The 16898-nt window shown below is 35.7% G+C and overlaps 1 protein-coding gene across 3 annotated transcripts in view; it reads left to right on the top strand.

The window, feature by feature from the left end:
- KAT6A (lysine acetyltransferase 6A) overlaps positions 1 to 16898 on the top strand; it is a 112685-nt gene that overhangs the window by 52600 nt on the left and 43187 nt on the right. For 2 of the 3 annotated variants that reach the window (XM_032838036.1, XM_032838037.1), the window contains 5 exons: positions 3977 to 4085; positions 8206 to 8321; positions 9116 to 9197; positions 11497 to 11632; positions 12962 to 13278. In XM_032838036.1, the coding sequence (XP_032693927.1) occupies positions 3977 to 4085; positions 8206 to 8321; positions 9116 to 9197; positions 11497 to 11632; positions 12962 to 13278 (760 nt within the window). The remainder of the gene's footprint in view (positions 1 to 3976; positions 4086 to 8205; positions 8322 to 9115; positions 9198 to 11496; positions 11633 to 12961; positions 13279 to 16898) is intronic. The other variant, XM_032838038.1, reaches the window with a different exon arrangement.

Here is a 16898-nt window from a genome sequence, read left to right as displayed (position 1 = left end):
AATAATGAGGCTGTCAGAAATAAGCACCCTCAACATTTCCCTTTTCCCACCATCTCTCCTACAAAAAATAGGCATCTACACCATCCTGTACTATAAAGTCCCTTTATCTTTGCTTTAAAATGCATCCTTTTTTCCAAAACCAGTGTTACCCAGTAGAACTTTCTATAATGATGGAATTGTTCTATATTTGTGCCGTCCAGTACCATAATCACTAGCCACATGTGAATGTTGAGTACTTGAAAGGTAGCTAGTGTGACGGAGGAATTACATCTGTTTTATTTCAAGTTTAAATAGCCACGTGTTTTAGTGGTCTCCCATATTGAGCAGTGTAGCTTTAAACCTTGTTATATAATATGTTCCTGTTATTTCTTTTTTCTTGAATCTCTTTGACCATGTCTGTCTTCTCTTCCACATTTAAATAGGTTTAGTCTTTCTCATCTTAAATACCTAGAACACATCAAAACCCATTGCCATTTTTTAAAGCTATCTTCTGTCTGCTCTCTTTCCTTTCATGGCAGTTTGTTGGTTCCTGTGTTTAGTTCTTATCCTGTCACTGAAAAAGGCGCACTGTTATTGACATTTCCAACTGTTGCTTAGTTGTACAATCCAGTAGATACTTTATTTTCCCAACATTGATTGTTGGTTGCTCTCTGTGTCTCGTAATTCTTGTGTCAGTCATCACTTCCTCTTGGTTCTGTTTTCCCTCAGAACCTTCGGTTCAGGTTAATATCTTGTCTTCACTAGTTCTTTCTTGCCCCTTCCCCCCTACCCCCCATGCTTCTAAATGTTGATATTCTTCTGTCTTAGATTTTATCTCACTTCTTCACTCTTCTCCCCTTGTTCTCAGTCCGTTACTACAACTTCACTCCTGCTTCTCACTGGGTGCTGTCAGCATGTTGCTGTCTTTTAAATCTCTCTAGCCTGTTCTTTCTTCTAAGTTCCAAACTGCAATGTCCAAGTCACTGTTGGTATTTCTTTCAGAATATTCCAGAGGTAACATTGTCCTCCTCTATAGATGTTCATTAGTTTACGTTTGACAACTCTAATTAAAATAAGCATACAGAAAGGTGCACAGATTATAAATATGTACCTTAAATATTATTAACTTCCATGAAAACACCATGCAGGTCAAGAAAAAGAACATTACCAGCACCTCAGAAGTCCCTTTCCAATTCACTACCTCTTCTTTTCTCTCTAAAGATAACTGCTGTCTCAACTTGTGGTAATGTAGAACTGTTTTTAAACTTTATATAAGTAAAATGATATACTATGTATTCTTCCATGTCCGTTCTCTCATTCAGTATTTTTGTGATAGTAATACAAGTTGTTGACTGTAATTTTTGTTTATATTCATTACAGTGGATATACATTACATGGATATAACACAGTTTATCTGTGCACCCATTGCTGGTTATTTGGGTAATTTTTGTTTGAGTAAATTTTATGAATAATGCTGTTCTGATCATGTTTGTGTATGTTTTATTGTACATATGTGTGTATACTTCATTTGATGGATATATAGCAAGGAGTGGAAGTGCTGGGTCATATGATATGCCTGTGTTTAATTTTAGTAGATACTGTCAAATAGTTTTCAGATTAGTTTTGTCAATTTATATTCTTGTCCCCAGTGTAAGAGTTCTGTTGTTCTACTTTCTTAACATTACTATTGCCAGGCCTTAGAATTCTAGCCGTTCTTGGAGATCTGCTTCCTTGATGGCTAATGAGGTTGAGCATCTTTTCTTACGTTCATTGGCCATTTATATATTATTCACGTATTTGCTCTTTTGAAGTGCCTTTTGAATTTTTTTGCTTACCTTTCTATTGAATTGTCTGTCTTCTCCATACTGATATGTAAGAGTTCAGTGTATATTCTGGATATAAGCCATTTGTTAGTTAAATATGCTGTTAATAGTTTCCATTTAGTGGCTTGCCTGTTCACTGAGAGAGCTTGCTTACTTGGAGTTTCTACTCCTCAATGAAGTCTTTCCTGACTTTACTCCCCTGTTCTTTTTCATATTTCTTTTTTGCCCCCCAATTTTTATTTAAATTCTAGTTGGGAAAGGATGTGGCAGTCTTTACCAGAATCACAATTATTAAGACAACTTCCAGCTGTTCATCTCTCATTTAATCTCTTGGCTGAGGAATACTGTTGATTTGCTTGTGTTGGACATTATTGATGTATCATCCAACTCTCTCAGTAATCCATTTTCCCTCCCAGGCAGTTTCCTCTAACAGCCACTTCAATATTTGTATTCTGACCTTAGGTCAGAATACTTTCTACCTGTTCTCCATGGGAGAACTCATCAACTTTGAAGGTCTTAATGCCATTTTGTAGGTATATGATTTCTAGATTTTCATTTCCAGACTAACCTTTCTCTTGAACTTCAGATCCCTGTATTGTAAAGTTGATGGACATTGCTACATGGATGCTCCATAGGTATTTTAAGCTCAGTAAGTCCCAAACTAAGCTCATTCCACTCCTCCCAAGCCGGAATTCTGTATTTTGTTTGAACACCCCATCAGTCGGTCTCCCTGTCAAAATACCTCCAGAAGAACTTAAGTCTGGGAAACCTTCCCCTGACACACTTTTCTCCAGCTTGATTCCCTTCCTCTGTTGTTTCTTGTTGTAACCCTTCCGTCACGGTAGTGACGGACATTTTATCTGTGTTCTCCAGTGGACTAAAAAAATCTTGAGGACTTTATATCTCTGTCCCACATAAATGGTTAAGATTTGACTGAGAGTGCCTCCAACTAAACACACCTAACATCAAACTTAGTATTTCTTTATTTTTCTCTCCTGCTTTTCTTCTTGCAGATGACTTAATGGTTCACACCATCTTTTCATTAAGTTAGTCATATATAGTTAACTCACTTTCTTTTCTGTCAACTTCCGTAGGTAGTTGGTTTCTAAGTCCATAGCTATTTTTTTCTGTTCCTGGTTTGTTTTTTCTTTCTTAATCTTCGGTTCAGGTTAATATCTTGTCTTCACCAGACTTTTGTAGTCATTGTTTAAATGTTCTACGTGTCTTTAGGTTTCCCCCCATTTTTCTTTGATATTACTACTGAATTTTTTTTCAAATACAGGTGATCATCTTTTGATTCAGTAGTCTTCTATTGTTCTCTTCCTGTGGGATAAAGTCCAGCTTCTTTGTAAGACATTCAGGGGCAATCTTCACAATCTGATGTATCCGCGCCCCCATAGTTATCACAGAAACTGGATCCTTTAAGCACTGGCTTTAGCAGACTGCACACTTAAGTTCTTCTTGTTTATTCTACTTATACTGCCTTTCTCTTCATCCTGTGTGCTATAGAGGAACATAGAAACCTAGGTTTCAACCCAGTGTTAACAGTTACTATCAGTTGTGCTTGGACAAACTTCTTAAGATCCCATAGCGTAGTACCAGTGCTTAATACATGTTATTTTCCTCTTTCAACCCTTCTCCAAACCACAACTGACATTTCTTTCTCATTTTTGTACAGAGCATTTTCTGTTTGCCTCTCTAGCACTTAACATCCATCACCTTATGTGGTGCTTATTTATGCACATTCGTCACTTCTCCTACGTGACATCACGTTTTAAGGACTGAGACTGTGATTTCTTATGCTTAATTCAGTTGAAATTTTAAATCTTAGGTGAAGGATTTACTTTATTTAATCCATACTGTGTCATTTAGTTTCTAAGTGACCAATATAGTTGAGATAATAATTTTTTTGGACCAAAGTTGTCACTACAAGGACTGGTTGTAAAGGTCCAGCCAAAGCAGGCTTTGTAGAAACTCGCTTACTAAAGAAAAACAGAAAACAAAACAAAACAAAAAACTCCCTTACTTAGTTGGAGATTTAGGAGCATGGTAACAGTTGTCTTAAGGTTATGTATAAACTCTCATAAGAATTTAAAATTAAAAAATCTTAATGTCTTTGTATTAATACTAAAAGAAAGTACTCGTACCTGAGTGAATTGTTTTTTTCTTTATAGCCTGTTGCTGAACCAATCCCCATCTGTAGTTTCTGTCTTGGTACAAAAGAACAAAACCGAGAAAAGAAGCCGGAGGAACTCATCTCCTGTGCCGACTGTGGCAACAGTGGTATGTAATCCCTTGGATTCCTTTTGACATGTGTGGTCTGTCAAGAGGGAGGTGTATTTAACTGAGATGGTATCCTTGAGCCTTATGAAACATACTTTAATTTGATTCTGGTTTAAGGTAACTGAGATGAGCTTCTAGACAAGGGAGGGATTTAAATGTATAGTTGAAATGTTTTATTCAGTTAATTTAAATCAGGTCTTAGTCTTTTTGTTTGTTTGTTTTTTATAAAACTCTTTCCATAGATTTTTTCCTGTTGATCTTTATATTTGACTGTCAAACATCTGTTCAAATCACAGCAATCAGTTTGAAATTATTGCCGGTTTCTTTAATAATCACTACTTATCTTTCTTGATTTATGCATCAGGCTTTATGAATAGAGCAGGATGATAAGAGATTTGTTTTTCTTGATAGAAACTTACATGTTCACACTGGGAAATGGAATGTTGACACTGCAATTTAGTGAGCTCTGTGAAATCCTGGACTCTAAAAACAGTTTTTTGTTTTTGTTTTTTCCTTTATCCATTTGTCTATTTTTTTAAAATTTTTTATTATTATTATTTTTTAAATTTTTTATTTCTTTTCAGCGTAACAGTGTTCATTGTTTTTGCACCACACCCAGTGCTCCGTGCAATCCGTGCCCTCTCTAATACCCACCACCTGGTACCCCCAACCTCCCACCCCCCGCCCCTTCAAAACCCTCAGATTGTTTTTCAGAGTCCATAGTCTTTCATGGTTCACCTCCCCTTCCAATTTCCCTGACTCCCTTCTCCTCTCCATCTCCCCTTGTCCTCCATGCTATTTGTTATGCTCCACAAATAACTGAAACCATATGATAATTGACTCTCTCTGCTTGACTTATTTCACTCAGCATAATCTCTTCCAGTCCCGTCCATGTTGCTACAAAAACAGTTTTGCAAAGACTCTCCTGGTTTGTTAATTCCAGAGATATTCTTGGTCTACAATTTCAGAACTTACAAGTTTTTGTAGGAAGGCCATATTAGTAAACCAACATTATACATTATTTTTGATCATTGGCTTAATTTTCAGTGTTTTATACTGTAACAGTCATGATTTAGTTGAGAAACCAGAAACCACTCTAGATATTTCAAGAGGAAGGAAATTTAATACCAGGACCAGATGTTTGTGAAATTATTAGAAGGGTTGAAGAAGTAAGCTCTAAGCTGGGCTTTAAGGACTGATTCTGGAGTATCACAGAACTGATCCACCAGGAGAGTCACTTACATCTGCCTCCATTTGGAAGAGGTGGAAGCAGGAAGCTGCTGGAGGACTTTAGCTGAATTTGGATATTGAAAGGCTGAATTTGGCCAACATCGCAATTACCTCTGGATAGCCATAAAGGTGAAGAGTGAATGGGTATTGGCATTTTCATGACTTTATCATTAGAAAACAGTACCAAGAGAAAAGTGGTCTTTGTTTCACTTCTCCTTTTCAAAAAATCACTCAATACATCTAGTTGATAGAATTTAATTCGTATCTAGAGCCTAGCTAGCTGCAAAGGAATCTAGGAAGTATATAGCTTTCAGGTTTTTGGTTTTTATTTACACAAGGTTTTCGAAGGCAGCAGCAAGAGATCTTGAGTGGTAGGTGACCATATCCAGCATAATATCACAAACCAAAATGAACTCTGGGTGGATTTTACAGTTAAATATAAACCATAAAATCATAAAATAGTGGACCAAAATATAGTGACATATCCTACATTGCAGTGATTTCCAAACTGTTTTCATAGAAGAACCCTTAAAAAATGTGGGACCCCAAGTATATAAAACAGATAAAAATAGGTCTGCTCAGGTGAGGTGGGAATAAAATGGGGTGAGGGGGAGGGAGAGTTGGGTGATAGTCCTGCCTTGTAAATCATGTTATATTTGAGGTGGTCTCTGAGTTCTTTGCAATTTGGAAACAATAGAGGAAACTTTTAAAGAACTATAGGATGAATAACCATTGGTTATCTATTGCTTTAGAAATAAACAACTCCAAAATGTAGTAGCTAAAAAAGCAACATTTTAAAATTCATGCTCCTGTTGATCATGAATTTAGGAGTGGCTTACCTGAGTGGTTTTGACTTGGGATCTTTTATGAGGTTGCAGTCAAGATTTTAACTGGCCCTCAGTTATCTGAAGGCTTCCATTCCATGATGACTGACTTACCTGGCTGGCAACTTCATGCTGCCTGTTGACAGGGGGCCTTAGTTCTTTGCTAGGCAGACTTCTTCATAGGGCTGCATGTGTGCCCATGGCATGACAGCTGGGCTCCCCTAAACAGGAATCTGAGAGAGAGAGAGAGCAAAGTGGTACCTATAATATCTTTTTTATTACCTAGCCTTAGACTGTCATTTCAGCACACAGATCAGCCCTATTTAGTGTGGGAGGGAACTGTACAAGGTGTCAATTGGTATTCTTTCAGAAGGCAAGAATGTTTGGAGGGCAGTAGGACCTGGCTATTACAATAGCCACGGAAGAAGACTATGGATAGAGTCAAATATATGACAGTTGGTAACTTTCCAGACTGAGAACTAAAATACCTCAAATTAAAAAAAATTTTTTTTAAATTGTTTGGGGAAAATAATTGCATTAAATATGGTAAAGGGGCAAATGCTATAAAGTGTGAAGAGCATGTTTACATTTCTAGCACAAAGTCCAAAGGGCAGAGCCTACGAACAAGTAGTTTATATGAGAGAGAGTTAATTGTTGAACATACTAAGAAAACATTTTACCCAATAATAATAAGCATGCACACCAGCACAGCATTGGAGTATCATTTTATAACTTTAATAATAATAAAATTTGAACAGTAAGAGAACTCAGATCTAGAGCTGATGAAATTGTGATAAAACATTTTTACTTTGCTGGTAGCACTAGATATTTTATCAGAGGATTTGGAAACGTGGTTTGGCAGTGCATATCTACTTCTCAAGCCACAGAAATGTTTCTTTCATTTCACTTACCAACCCCACTTTCCGGAATTTATTTTAAGGAATTAATCTAAAAGAAGAAAATTCATTGTAGTGTTCTATTACGGGTAATAGTTTAAATAGTTAACAATAGGGAAATGGCCAGGTAGGTTATAGGGTATCAACTCAATGGTATCAACTCAACTATTACTCAGTTTAAGGAATATAAATACAATGTTTTCTTGACTAAAGGGATGAAGAAAAGCAAAATAAAACTGTGCATACCTTATAATTAAAACTGCGCAAGGGATTTTAGCAAGTCTATAAAGGAAGAGTAGAACAGGAAATGGCTAATCTAGGAAGAAGAGATTATGAATGGGATTTTTATACTTTCTCATTTTCCTTTAATGTCAGTGATGTTTTGATAATAAACTTCATAGCATCTCATAGAAGAGAAACTTACTTAGGAATAGAAAAGAAGGAAGAGAAAATAATTTAGCCCTTTCTCTCACCAAAGAAAAATAAACGTAACCAACTTTTAGAGGAAAGGGACAAATCTTTTCAGAGTGAGGGCAGATTTTCCTTCTTAAAATTCTGATAATTAAATGGATACTAACTCTTAGAAGAGGAAACTTTTTTTTCTTGTTACTGTTAATTCTGATCACAATAGAAATATTGCTTAGGTTTTAGTTTTTAGCTAAAGTAAACTCACTTTAAATGATCAGATTTAGCAAAAATATATTTTGATTATAAATGTAATATGTTATTTTAAAAATTGAGAGCACAGAAAGGATAGAAGTGAAAGGCAAAATCTCCTTCAAAATGTTTATAACCTCATATCCTAGGATATTATAGTTGTAAACAGTTTTTTGTTTCCTTTCAGAAGTGGCCTAGGCATGCTGTTACATATTGGTATACATATAAGCATGAGTACTCAAATAATGCTTTAATGCAGGCTTAATAAATGCTAGGAGTTTGTCAGGTTTTCTATAATCACATTGGGGTGGCGGTGGTTTACTGAGTACTGTTTAGCATCAATAAAACTGAATAGGAGTGCCAGGTCTTGATGAGACATGTCTGACAAGCTTCCAAGAGCATCTTTTTTTTTGATACATATTTTGATTTAAGGTAATTGCCTTTCTGTACATCATTTCTTTAAAACAAAATGGTCATTATTTATTTCATTTGAGAATTTTCCCCTCTTACTAGGTCATCCCTCCTGTTTAAAGTTTTCCCCTGAACTAACGGTTAGAGTGAAGGCCTTACGGTGGCAGTGCATTGAGTGTAAAACGTGCAGCTCCTGTCGAGATCAAGGCAAAAATGCAGTGAGTATCTTTGCCTTACAACATGAATATTTCACTTAGAAGTAGAATGTACAACTGGTATTTTCCTCTAGGTATTGTTGGCTATTTTTCGGTCACCTGGTCCTGCAGAATTTGAAACTGGAGTCTCATTAACTTACACATCACTAGTTTAGAATACATACTCTTTGAGACTTGGATTCTTTCTAGGAGATTTCTAAAGCACCTTAATTGTATATTTGCAGAAATACTCCTTTTTAAAGAAAAACAATTATTTATTTATTTGACAGAGAGACAGTGAGAGAGGAACACAAGCAGGGGGAGTGGGAGAGGGAGAAGCAGGCTTCTGAGCAGGGAGCCTGATTCCATGTCAGACTCGATCCCAGAACCCTGGGATTATGACCTGAGCCGAAGCCAGATGCTTAATGACTGAGCCACCCAGGCGCCCCTAAAGAAATACTCCTGTGATTTGTTTGAGTAGTGTGGAGTCACTCACTTAGGAATGGTCAGTTAGTATATTAACTACAAATCATCCTTTTCTCTTTTCCGTTAGAAAACTAAAGTTAGGTTATATCTGGTTACTGGATAAACTTGAAAGTTATGAAACTGTAGTTCTTTATTAAAGGTTGATTGAAGCAAAACTTGTGGTAACTCAGACTGTCCATTTACTCAGTTGATACAAATTAAGGAAACTTTTACTATTACAGTAGTTCATCTCCTTTATGAGATCATTGAAGCTTTCTAGGTTTTATGAAGTTATGATCCTCACATGTTTTTGTTTCATAAGGTTAAGCAAAACTGTCCTATCTATTTTTTAGGATAACATGCTCTTTTGTGATTCTTGTGACCGGGGTTTTCACATGGAGTGTTGTGATCCACCACTCACCCGGATGCCAAAAGGTGAGAAATACTTTCTGAAATCAGACTGGCAATATAAAGGGCATGTTAGTGAAAGCACCTTTTGTCTACTTTGATAGATGAAAGAATGATTTTCATCTTTCTGTTTGGGATTGTTTAAGCAGGTAGAGTGCTGTCACCTTAAAGGTGGGACAGTCTGTTGAGGCATCCTAACATACTTATGTGTATGGATTTATTATTTTTCTCTGTTTCTCTATTTTCAATGTTTAAGTACCCATGGAGAGCAAAGTAGTTCATTTATGAATGAATATTTGCCAGTCATATAGCTAGAGGACAAAGTACTTGCATTTTGTAATATTTCGAAATACCTCTTTCTGTAAAGGAAGAAATGAAGTTGTACTAGATCATGTTGATTTTATCAGTGTCGATTATTTCACTGTTCATCACCTTTGAAAGGCCTAGAGCTCTTAGTCTCTGGTTTAGTCAAAACTCAAAAAAATATTTTAATAAAATAATTTGTAAACCAATAATATTTGTGACCTAACTCATAAGAGTACAGCTTAATGGTATCCTGTTCTTTTGACTCCGGCTCCTTAAAAGGTATTTGGTTGGAATACAGCTGCCTGTTGTTTGAGCTCCCGTCTTACTATATGCTTAGATTTTCTTTAAAAAAAAAAAAAAAGTCCAGGTAGTCTCTCCTGCTTTTGCCTTATCACAAATTCCATTTTTAACTCTGATTTTGTGACTTACTAGGTTTCTTAAGTAAAACGCTTATAGGATATTTGATAATTTTCTTCTTGGAAAAAATTTTCCTGCAGGTGGAAAGGAATTGAACCTTAGGTATAGTCAAGTTATTTCACTTAGAATCCTACTTGAGTCTCTCTTACGTCATTCTGTTGGTTGTTACCTTTTGAAAAGTCTTAGATTTATATGTACTAGAAGAATAAATTCCCCCTTTCCTACCTCTTCCATTTATTTGAAGTCTGGTCAAAAGGCCTTCTGAGAATCCTTTAAGATAAAGATTTTCTTAGGACTTCATTCCTCCGTATAGTGCCTACAAAAGAAGTTTCATTGTAGCTTAAAATGGGAATCATTTTATTTTGAAGTAATTGCAGACTTAACTGAAAAGTAGCAAAAATATTGCAGCCATCACCAGCTTCTTCCAATGTTAACATCTTATAAAACCATAGAACAATTACCGAAACCAGGAAACTAACATTGATATGATACAGTTAACTATCTGTAGACCTAATTTGAATTTGCGGTCCAGAATCCAGTCCTGGATTTCACATTGCATTTAATTGTCATATTTCCTTAGTCTCTTCCAGTTTGAATTACTTCTGTAAATTGTCTTTCCTGACCTTGACACTTTTGAAGCAGCTGGTCAGCTATTTTGTAGAAAGTCCTTAAATTTGGGTTTGTCTGTTTCTTTATCATGATTAAACTAAGATTCTGAAGTTTGATAAGAACACTGCAGAAGTGATATTGTACCCTTCTTAGTGCATTGTAGTGTGGTGTATGGTATGAGTATGTCTTATTACTGGTAATGTTAACTGTGATCACTTGATTACAGTAGAAACCTGACCTTTAAGTTATTCTTTTCCCTCATTGTACTAACTTTAGCATCCGTCAGTGATTCTTGTTTGCACTAATTTTACTTTGGTGTTTACATGATGATGGTTTTTTTGCTTCCATCATCCCTTCTACATTTATTAATTGGAATTCTGCTATAAGGAAGAGATTGCTTTTCCCATTTATTTATTTATTTATTTGTCGATTGTATTATTCATGGACTCATGGATATTTTATTTTATTCAATGGGTTATAATCCATAGATGTGATTATTTCTTTTCTGGCTCAGAATGACCCAGATTTGGCTATTGGGAGCTCTTTCAGGTTGGCTTCTGGGTCCTTATGACATGCCTTCCTCATCTTTTGAGCACTTTTCCATTTTCTGGGAATGTAAGGTGCTCCAGGTTATCAAGTATTTTCCTTGGTCCAGTCCTGGGATCAGTTATTACTCCATGGAAACCTGGCTTCTTTTCTTACAGAATAGTAATTGGAAACTAATATCTGAGTGCCAGGGGTAGAGCAGGGCTTTTTAACGGAGGATCAGTGAACTTCAGCCATATGTGGGCTTCAGGATACTCGTGAGTCTTTTCCATTTGTTTGTAGAATTTTGTGTATATATGTTTTCATGTTTATTTTTCTAAGGGGCTTCCATCAGATTTTTAAATAGGGGTCCTTGACCTAAGAGAAATTATGAACTCCTAGAGTATCTCAGCTCTTTCTGTGTATCTATGTCTATCGTGCTTTATGTGGAATATTATTTTTTTTATAGGCATGTGGATATGTCAGATATGTCGACCTAGGAAAAAAGGACGGAAACTTCTACAGAAGAAGGCAGCACAGATAAAACGGCGCTATGCTAACCCAATAGGACGTCCGAAAAACAGGTTAAAGAAACAAAACACGGTGTAAGTTGTACTTGTGGCAAGGTGAGGGGAGAAAAGGATAGGGTCTTCTCTCTAGTGTAGGAGTCACTTGTTTGCTTTGTGAAGAAAATTCCGGTTGTTACAACTGGCACTTTTATAAAGTAATAATAATGGCTGAACTGTGCAGTAAAGTGCCAAGTTAGAATAAAGTCCCAAGTGCCTTACAGTGTGTTACTCATTTAATTTTCCCAACAACCAAATGAAGTAGTATTGTTGTTACTCTTATTTTTCAAAGGAAAAAATTACTACATAGAAAGATTAACTTGCACAGTTTATAGTAAGTGTTGCACTGGGATTAAAACCCACAAGTAGTTTGGCACCAATGTCTAACTCTTAAATACTGCCTTATACTGCTGCTCTTATGTAAACAAGAAAGAAAAAATTATTATAGCATTTCATAGATTTCTCTCCTGATGTGGTCTCAGTAGTTTATATTGTATGTACAAATCACTGGATAACTTTTGCTGTTGCGGTCATAGACAAGTCCCCTTTCTATGTCCTGATCTAAAATAAAATAATGTGTTTTTCATCTGGAAAACTAGGAAACTGGGCTATGTCTGGAGGATGTGGGGCAAGATTCAGTAGCCAACTTTTTTTTTTTTTTTTTTGAGTGTCTGTGGTCCCTTTTGATGATTTGTAAGATATCTTTAAGCCTGTAAATCTGTATTCTTATTTTTACCCACCTTTTCTATACTTTAGACCGTCTTGAAGATAATAACTGAAAGGAATGGGCACTAGCAGCTTGAAATATACAGTACCAGTATTGTAGTTCATATTTTAAATCTTAACTCAGGCTTTAATTTTCCTATAAGATGATCTTTTGATTCCTGAGTTTCAGAGAGTAACCCATCCTTGTGTTTAGAGGTAAAAGTATAACTCTGAGTTGTTACAGAGATCATAGGACTTTATATCTGGAAGGGTCTTACTTGTTCTCTGGTCCAACTCTCATTTTATAGATGAAGACACTGGTGTTTAGACAGAATGTGATTTTTCTAAGGTGTACAGCTAAAAGTGGCAAGAGTTATGACTTAAATATGTCTTCTGACTCCCAACCTTAGGATTCTTTTTGCTATAAAATACTGGACTTTCCAGAAATCTATTTCTAATAACGATATTACTTCTTATTCCTCTAATACTTACGGTTTATGGAATATTCTTGACAATATAGTTTTTTTAAATAAAAAGCTGTAACTATTTACTAATTACATGTTATATATTAAATAGAAACCTTATGAAGTTTTCCTTTTTAATAGTTACCCTTTTCCCTGTTTGATTTCTTTTTTCTTTCTTTCTTTTTTTTTTTTTTTAAAGATCAAAAGGTCCTTTCAGCAAAGTTCGGACTGGTCCAGGAAGGGGCCGGAAACGTAAAATCACCCTTTCCAGCCAATCAGCATCGTCATCAGAAGAAGGATATTTAGAGCGAATAGATGGCTTGGACTTCTGCAGAGATAGCAGTGTTCCCTTGAAGTTCAACAAGAAAACCAAAGGGCTCATTGATGGCCTTACCAAATTCTTCACCCCTTCTCCCGATGGGCGGAAACCTCGAGGGGAAGTGGTAGACTACTCTGAGCAATATAGAATCAGGAAAAAGGGCAACAGAAAATCGAGCACTTCAGATTGGCCCACAGGTAAAAGTTCACTTAGAAGCAGAATGTATTCCCAAAGTGTATTATTTGGAATAACGCTAATTATCTGGAATAGATTTATATTTGATTATTATCTATGGTATGGATTAGAAGAATAAATTAAAGGTACTATTTAGATAAAAGTAAGGTGGTGACTATGGCAGGGATTGAGAGGCTGGAGATGAAATTGCAAGAATGGGCAAATAGGGGCTCTTAGTCAAAAGACGGTGTTTTTTCGTTTGTGGGTTGTTTGTTTGTTTTTTGGGTTTTTGTTTTGGTAGAACCACAAGGAATCTTCCTATGGAAATTTTAGGTATGACCTTAAATCAGGGGTATCTTTACATTTCATAAGTTACAAAACAAATCATGAGCATGATGAGCATCATGATGCTTACTTTATTTCCAGAAGGAAATTGGAAAGTGTGTGGGTAGATAAAATGCTATTGACCTAAGTAAGCATAGAGAAGAGACAAAAATATATATGAGTATGATGAGATCATTGATTTTTCTACTTCAAATCATGGCAAATATAGTTGTAATATTTCATGAATTATACTTTAAAAGAGAGGAAGAGAACTATAACTTCAGACCATTTACTTATGTATCAGGCTAACCTTCCTAGTTTTCATTTATTTATTTAAAATACTGTTTATTGAAACTAAAAAACAAAAAGAAAAATAATTCACCCATTTCTCTTATCCTCTATCTCCCAGCTTTCTTCTGGCAAACCACCAGTCTGTTCTCTGTATTTATGAGTTTGGTGTGTGTGTGTATGTATGTATGTATGTATGTATGTTATTTATGTTGAATAATATCATACACCTACACCACACTTTCTTTAATCCCTTGATGCATTAGGTTATTTCCATATCTTGACTATTGTAGGTAATGCTACAGCGAACATGGGGTGTATATATCTTTCCAAATGAATGTTTTTGTTTTCTTTGGGTACATACCCAGAAGTGGAATTGCTGGATTGTATGGCAGTTCTATTTTTAATTTTTTGAGGAACCTCTGTACTGTTTTCCATACTGGCTGCACCAATATACATTCCCACCAACAGTGTACAGAGGTTCGCTTTTCTCCACATTCTCACCAACATTTGTAAGTTCTAGTCTTTTTGATAATAGCCATCCTGACGGATGTGAGGTGATCTCTCATGTTTTTGATTTGGATTTCACTGTTGATTAATGATGTAGAGCATCTTTAACGTAGCTGTGGTCCATTTTTATGCCTTTGTTGGGAAAATGTCTGTTCAGATCTTCTGCCCATTTTGAAGTGGATTGTTTTTGTAGGTTTTTTTTTTTCTTTTTTTAATGGGGCTGGGAGGAGAGTGAGAGAACTTGCATGAGAGTGGGGAAGCAGAGGGAGAGAGAGATTCTTAAGCAAGCCCATGCCCAGCACAGAGCCCACCACAAGGCTGGATCTCACAACCCTGAGGTCTTCACCTGAGCTGAAATCAAAAGTCAGAGACTTAACCAACTGAGCCACCCGGGCATTCCATGGGTTGTTTGCTTTTTTGCTATTGAGTTGAATGAATTCTTTGTATATTTTGGATGTTGACCCCTTATTGGATATATGATTTGTGAATATCTTCTTATATTCAGTAGGTTGCCTTTTTATTTTGCTATTGGTTTCCTTTGCTGTGCAGAAGCTTTTTAGTTTGATATAGTCCCCCTTGTTTGGTTTTGCTTTTGTTCCTTTTGGTTTTGGTATCAGATTTTAAAAATGATTGTCAAAAATTATGTTAAGGAGATTACCACCTATGTTTTCTTTTAGGAGTTTTACAGTTTCAGGTTTTAAATTCAGGTCTTTAATCTATTTTGAGTAATTTGGTGTAAGAGAGTTGTGTAGTTTTCATTCTTTCACATGTGGTTGTCCAGTTTTCCCACACTTATTTATTGAAAAGGCAATCTTTTCCCCCATTGTATGTTCTTGGCTCTTTAGTTAATTGACTATATATATGCATGGGTTTATTCACAGGCGTTCGATTCTATTGAATTGATCTCTGTGTCTTTTTTTTCTTTTTTTAAGATTTTATTTATTTATTTGAGAGAGAAAGAGAGAGCATGAGAGGAGAAAGGTCAGCGGGAGAAGCAACTCCCTGCCAAGCAGGGAGCCCGATGTGGGGCTTGATCCCAGGACTCCAGGATCATGACCTGGAAGGCAGTCACTTAACCAACTGAGCCACCCAGGCGCCCCTCTGTGTCTGTTTTTATACCAATACCATACTGTTTTAATAACTATAGATTTGTAATATAGTTTGAAATCAGGGAGCTTTAGTGTTTTGTCCTTTTTTCTCAAGATTGCTTTGGCTATTTGGGTTCTTTAGGATTTTTTTTTCCATTTTTGTGAAAAATTTGATGCGGATTGCATTGAATCTGTAGATGGCTGTAGGTACTGTGGACATTTTAACAATATTCTTCCAACCCATGAGCATGCAACATCTCTCCATTTATTTGTGTCTTTAATTTCATTCATTAATGTCATGTATGTGTGTGTGTGTACACACACACACACACACACACACACACAGTGTTTTGTCTTCAATGTACAGGTGTTTCACCTGCTTGGTTACATTTATTCCTAGGTATTTTACTCATTTTGATGCAGTTATAAATGGGATTGTTTTCTTAATTTCTTTTCTGGTATCTGGTAGTTCATTATTAGTGTATAGAAACAATTCAGATTTTTGTGTTTTGATTTTGTATCTTTCAAGCTTACTGAATTCATTTATTCTAAGTTTTTTGGTGGAGTCTTTAGGGTTTTCTCTATATATTATGTCATCTGCAAATAGGGATGACAGTTTCACTTCTTCTTTTCCAACTTGGATATCTTTTATTTTTTTCCTTGCCTAATTGCTCTAGCTAGAACTTTCAGTCTTATGTTGAATAAAAGTAGTGAGAATAGGTAGCCTTGTCTTATTCCTGATCTTAGAGAAAACTAGCTCTCAGCTTTTCACCATTGAGTATAATGTTAGCTGTGGGCTAGTCATATGACCTCTTGTGAGAGTTTTTAATCATAAATGGTTGTTGAATTTTGTCAAATGCCTTTTCTGCATATCTTGACATGATCATCTAGCTGATTTTTATCTTTCATTTTGTTATTGTGGTACATCAGCTGATTTGTGGATATTGAACCATCCTTGAATCTCTGGAATAAATCCTGTTTGATCATGGTATATGACCCTTTTATTGTATTGCTGAAATCAGTTTGCTAATACTTTGCTGAGGATTTTTGCATCTGTGTTCATTGGGGATATTGACCTGTAATTTTCTTTTCTTTATCTTAGACTGGCTTGGGTAATGCTGGCCTCATAAAATGAGCTTAAAAGAGTTCCGCCTTCTGTTTTTTGAAAGAGTCTGAGAAGGATTGGTACTAAGTGTTTTTTGAATATTTGGTGGAATTCACCAGCGAACTTTTGTTTGTTGGGAAGTTTTTGATCATTGATTCAATCTCCTTAATAGTAATTGTTCTGTTCATATTTTCTATTTCATCATGATTCAGTCTTGGTAAGTTGTATGTTTGTAGGAATTTATCCATTTCTTCTAGATGTCCAGTTTTTTGGGGTATAATTATTCATACTAGTAGTCCTCTGTGATTTTTGTATTTCTGTGTTACCA

The sequence above is a fragment of the Lontra canadensis genome, unplaced genomic scaffold, assembly GCF_010015895.1.
Source record: "Lontra canadensis isolate GAN:19392208 unplaced genomic scaffold, GSC_riverotter_1.0 scaffold101, whole genome shotgun sequence".
NCBI lineage: Eukaryota > Metazoa > Chordata > Mammalia > Carnivora > Mustelidae > Lontra > Lontra canadensis.
This window is presented reverse-complemented; position numbering and strand designations above follow the sequence as displayed.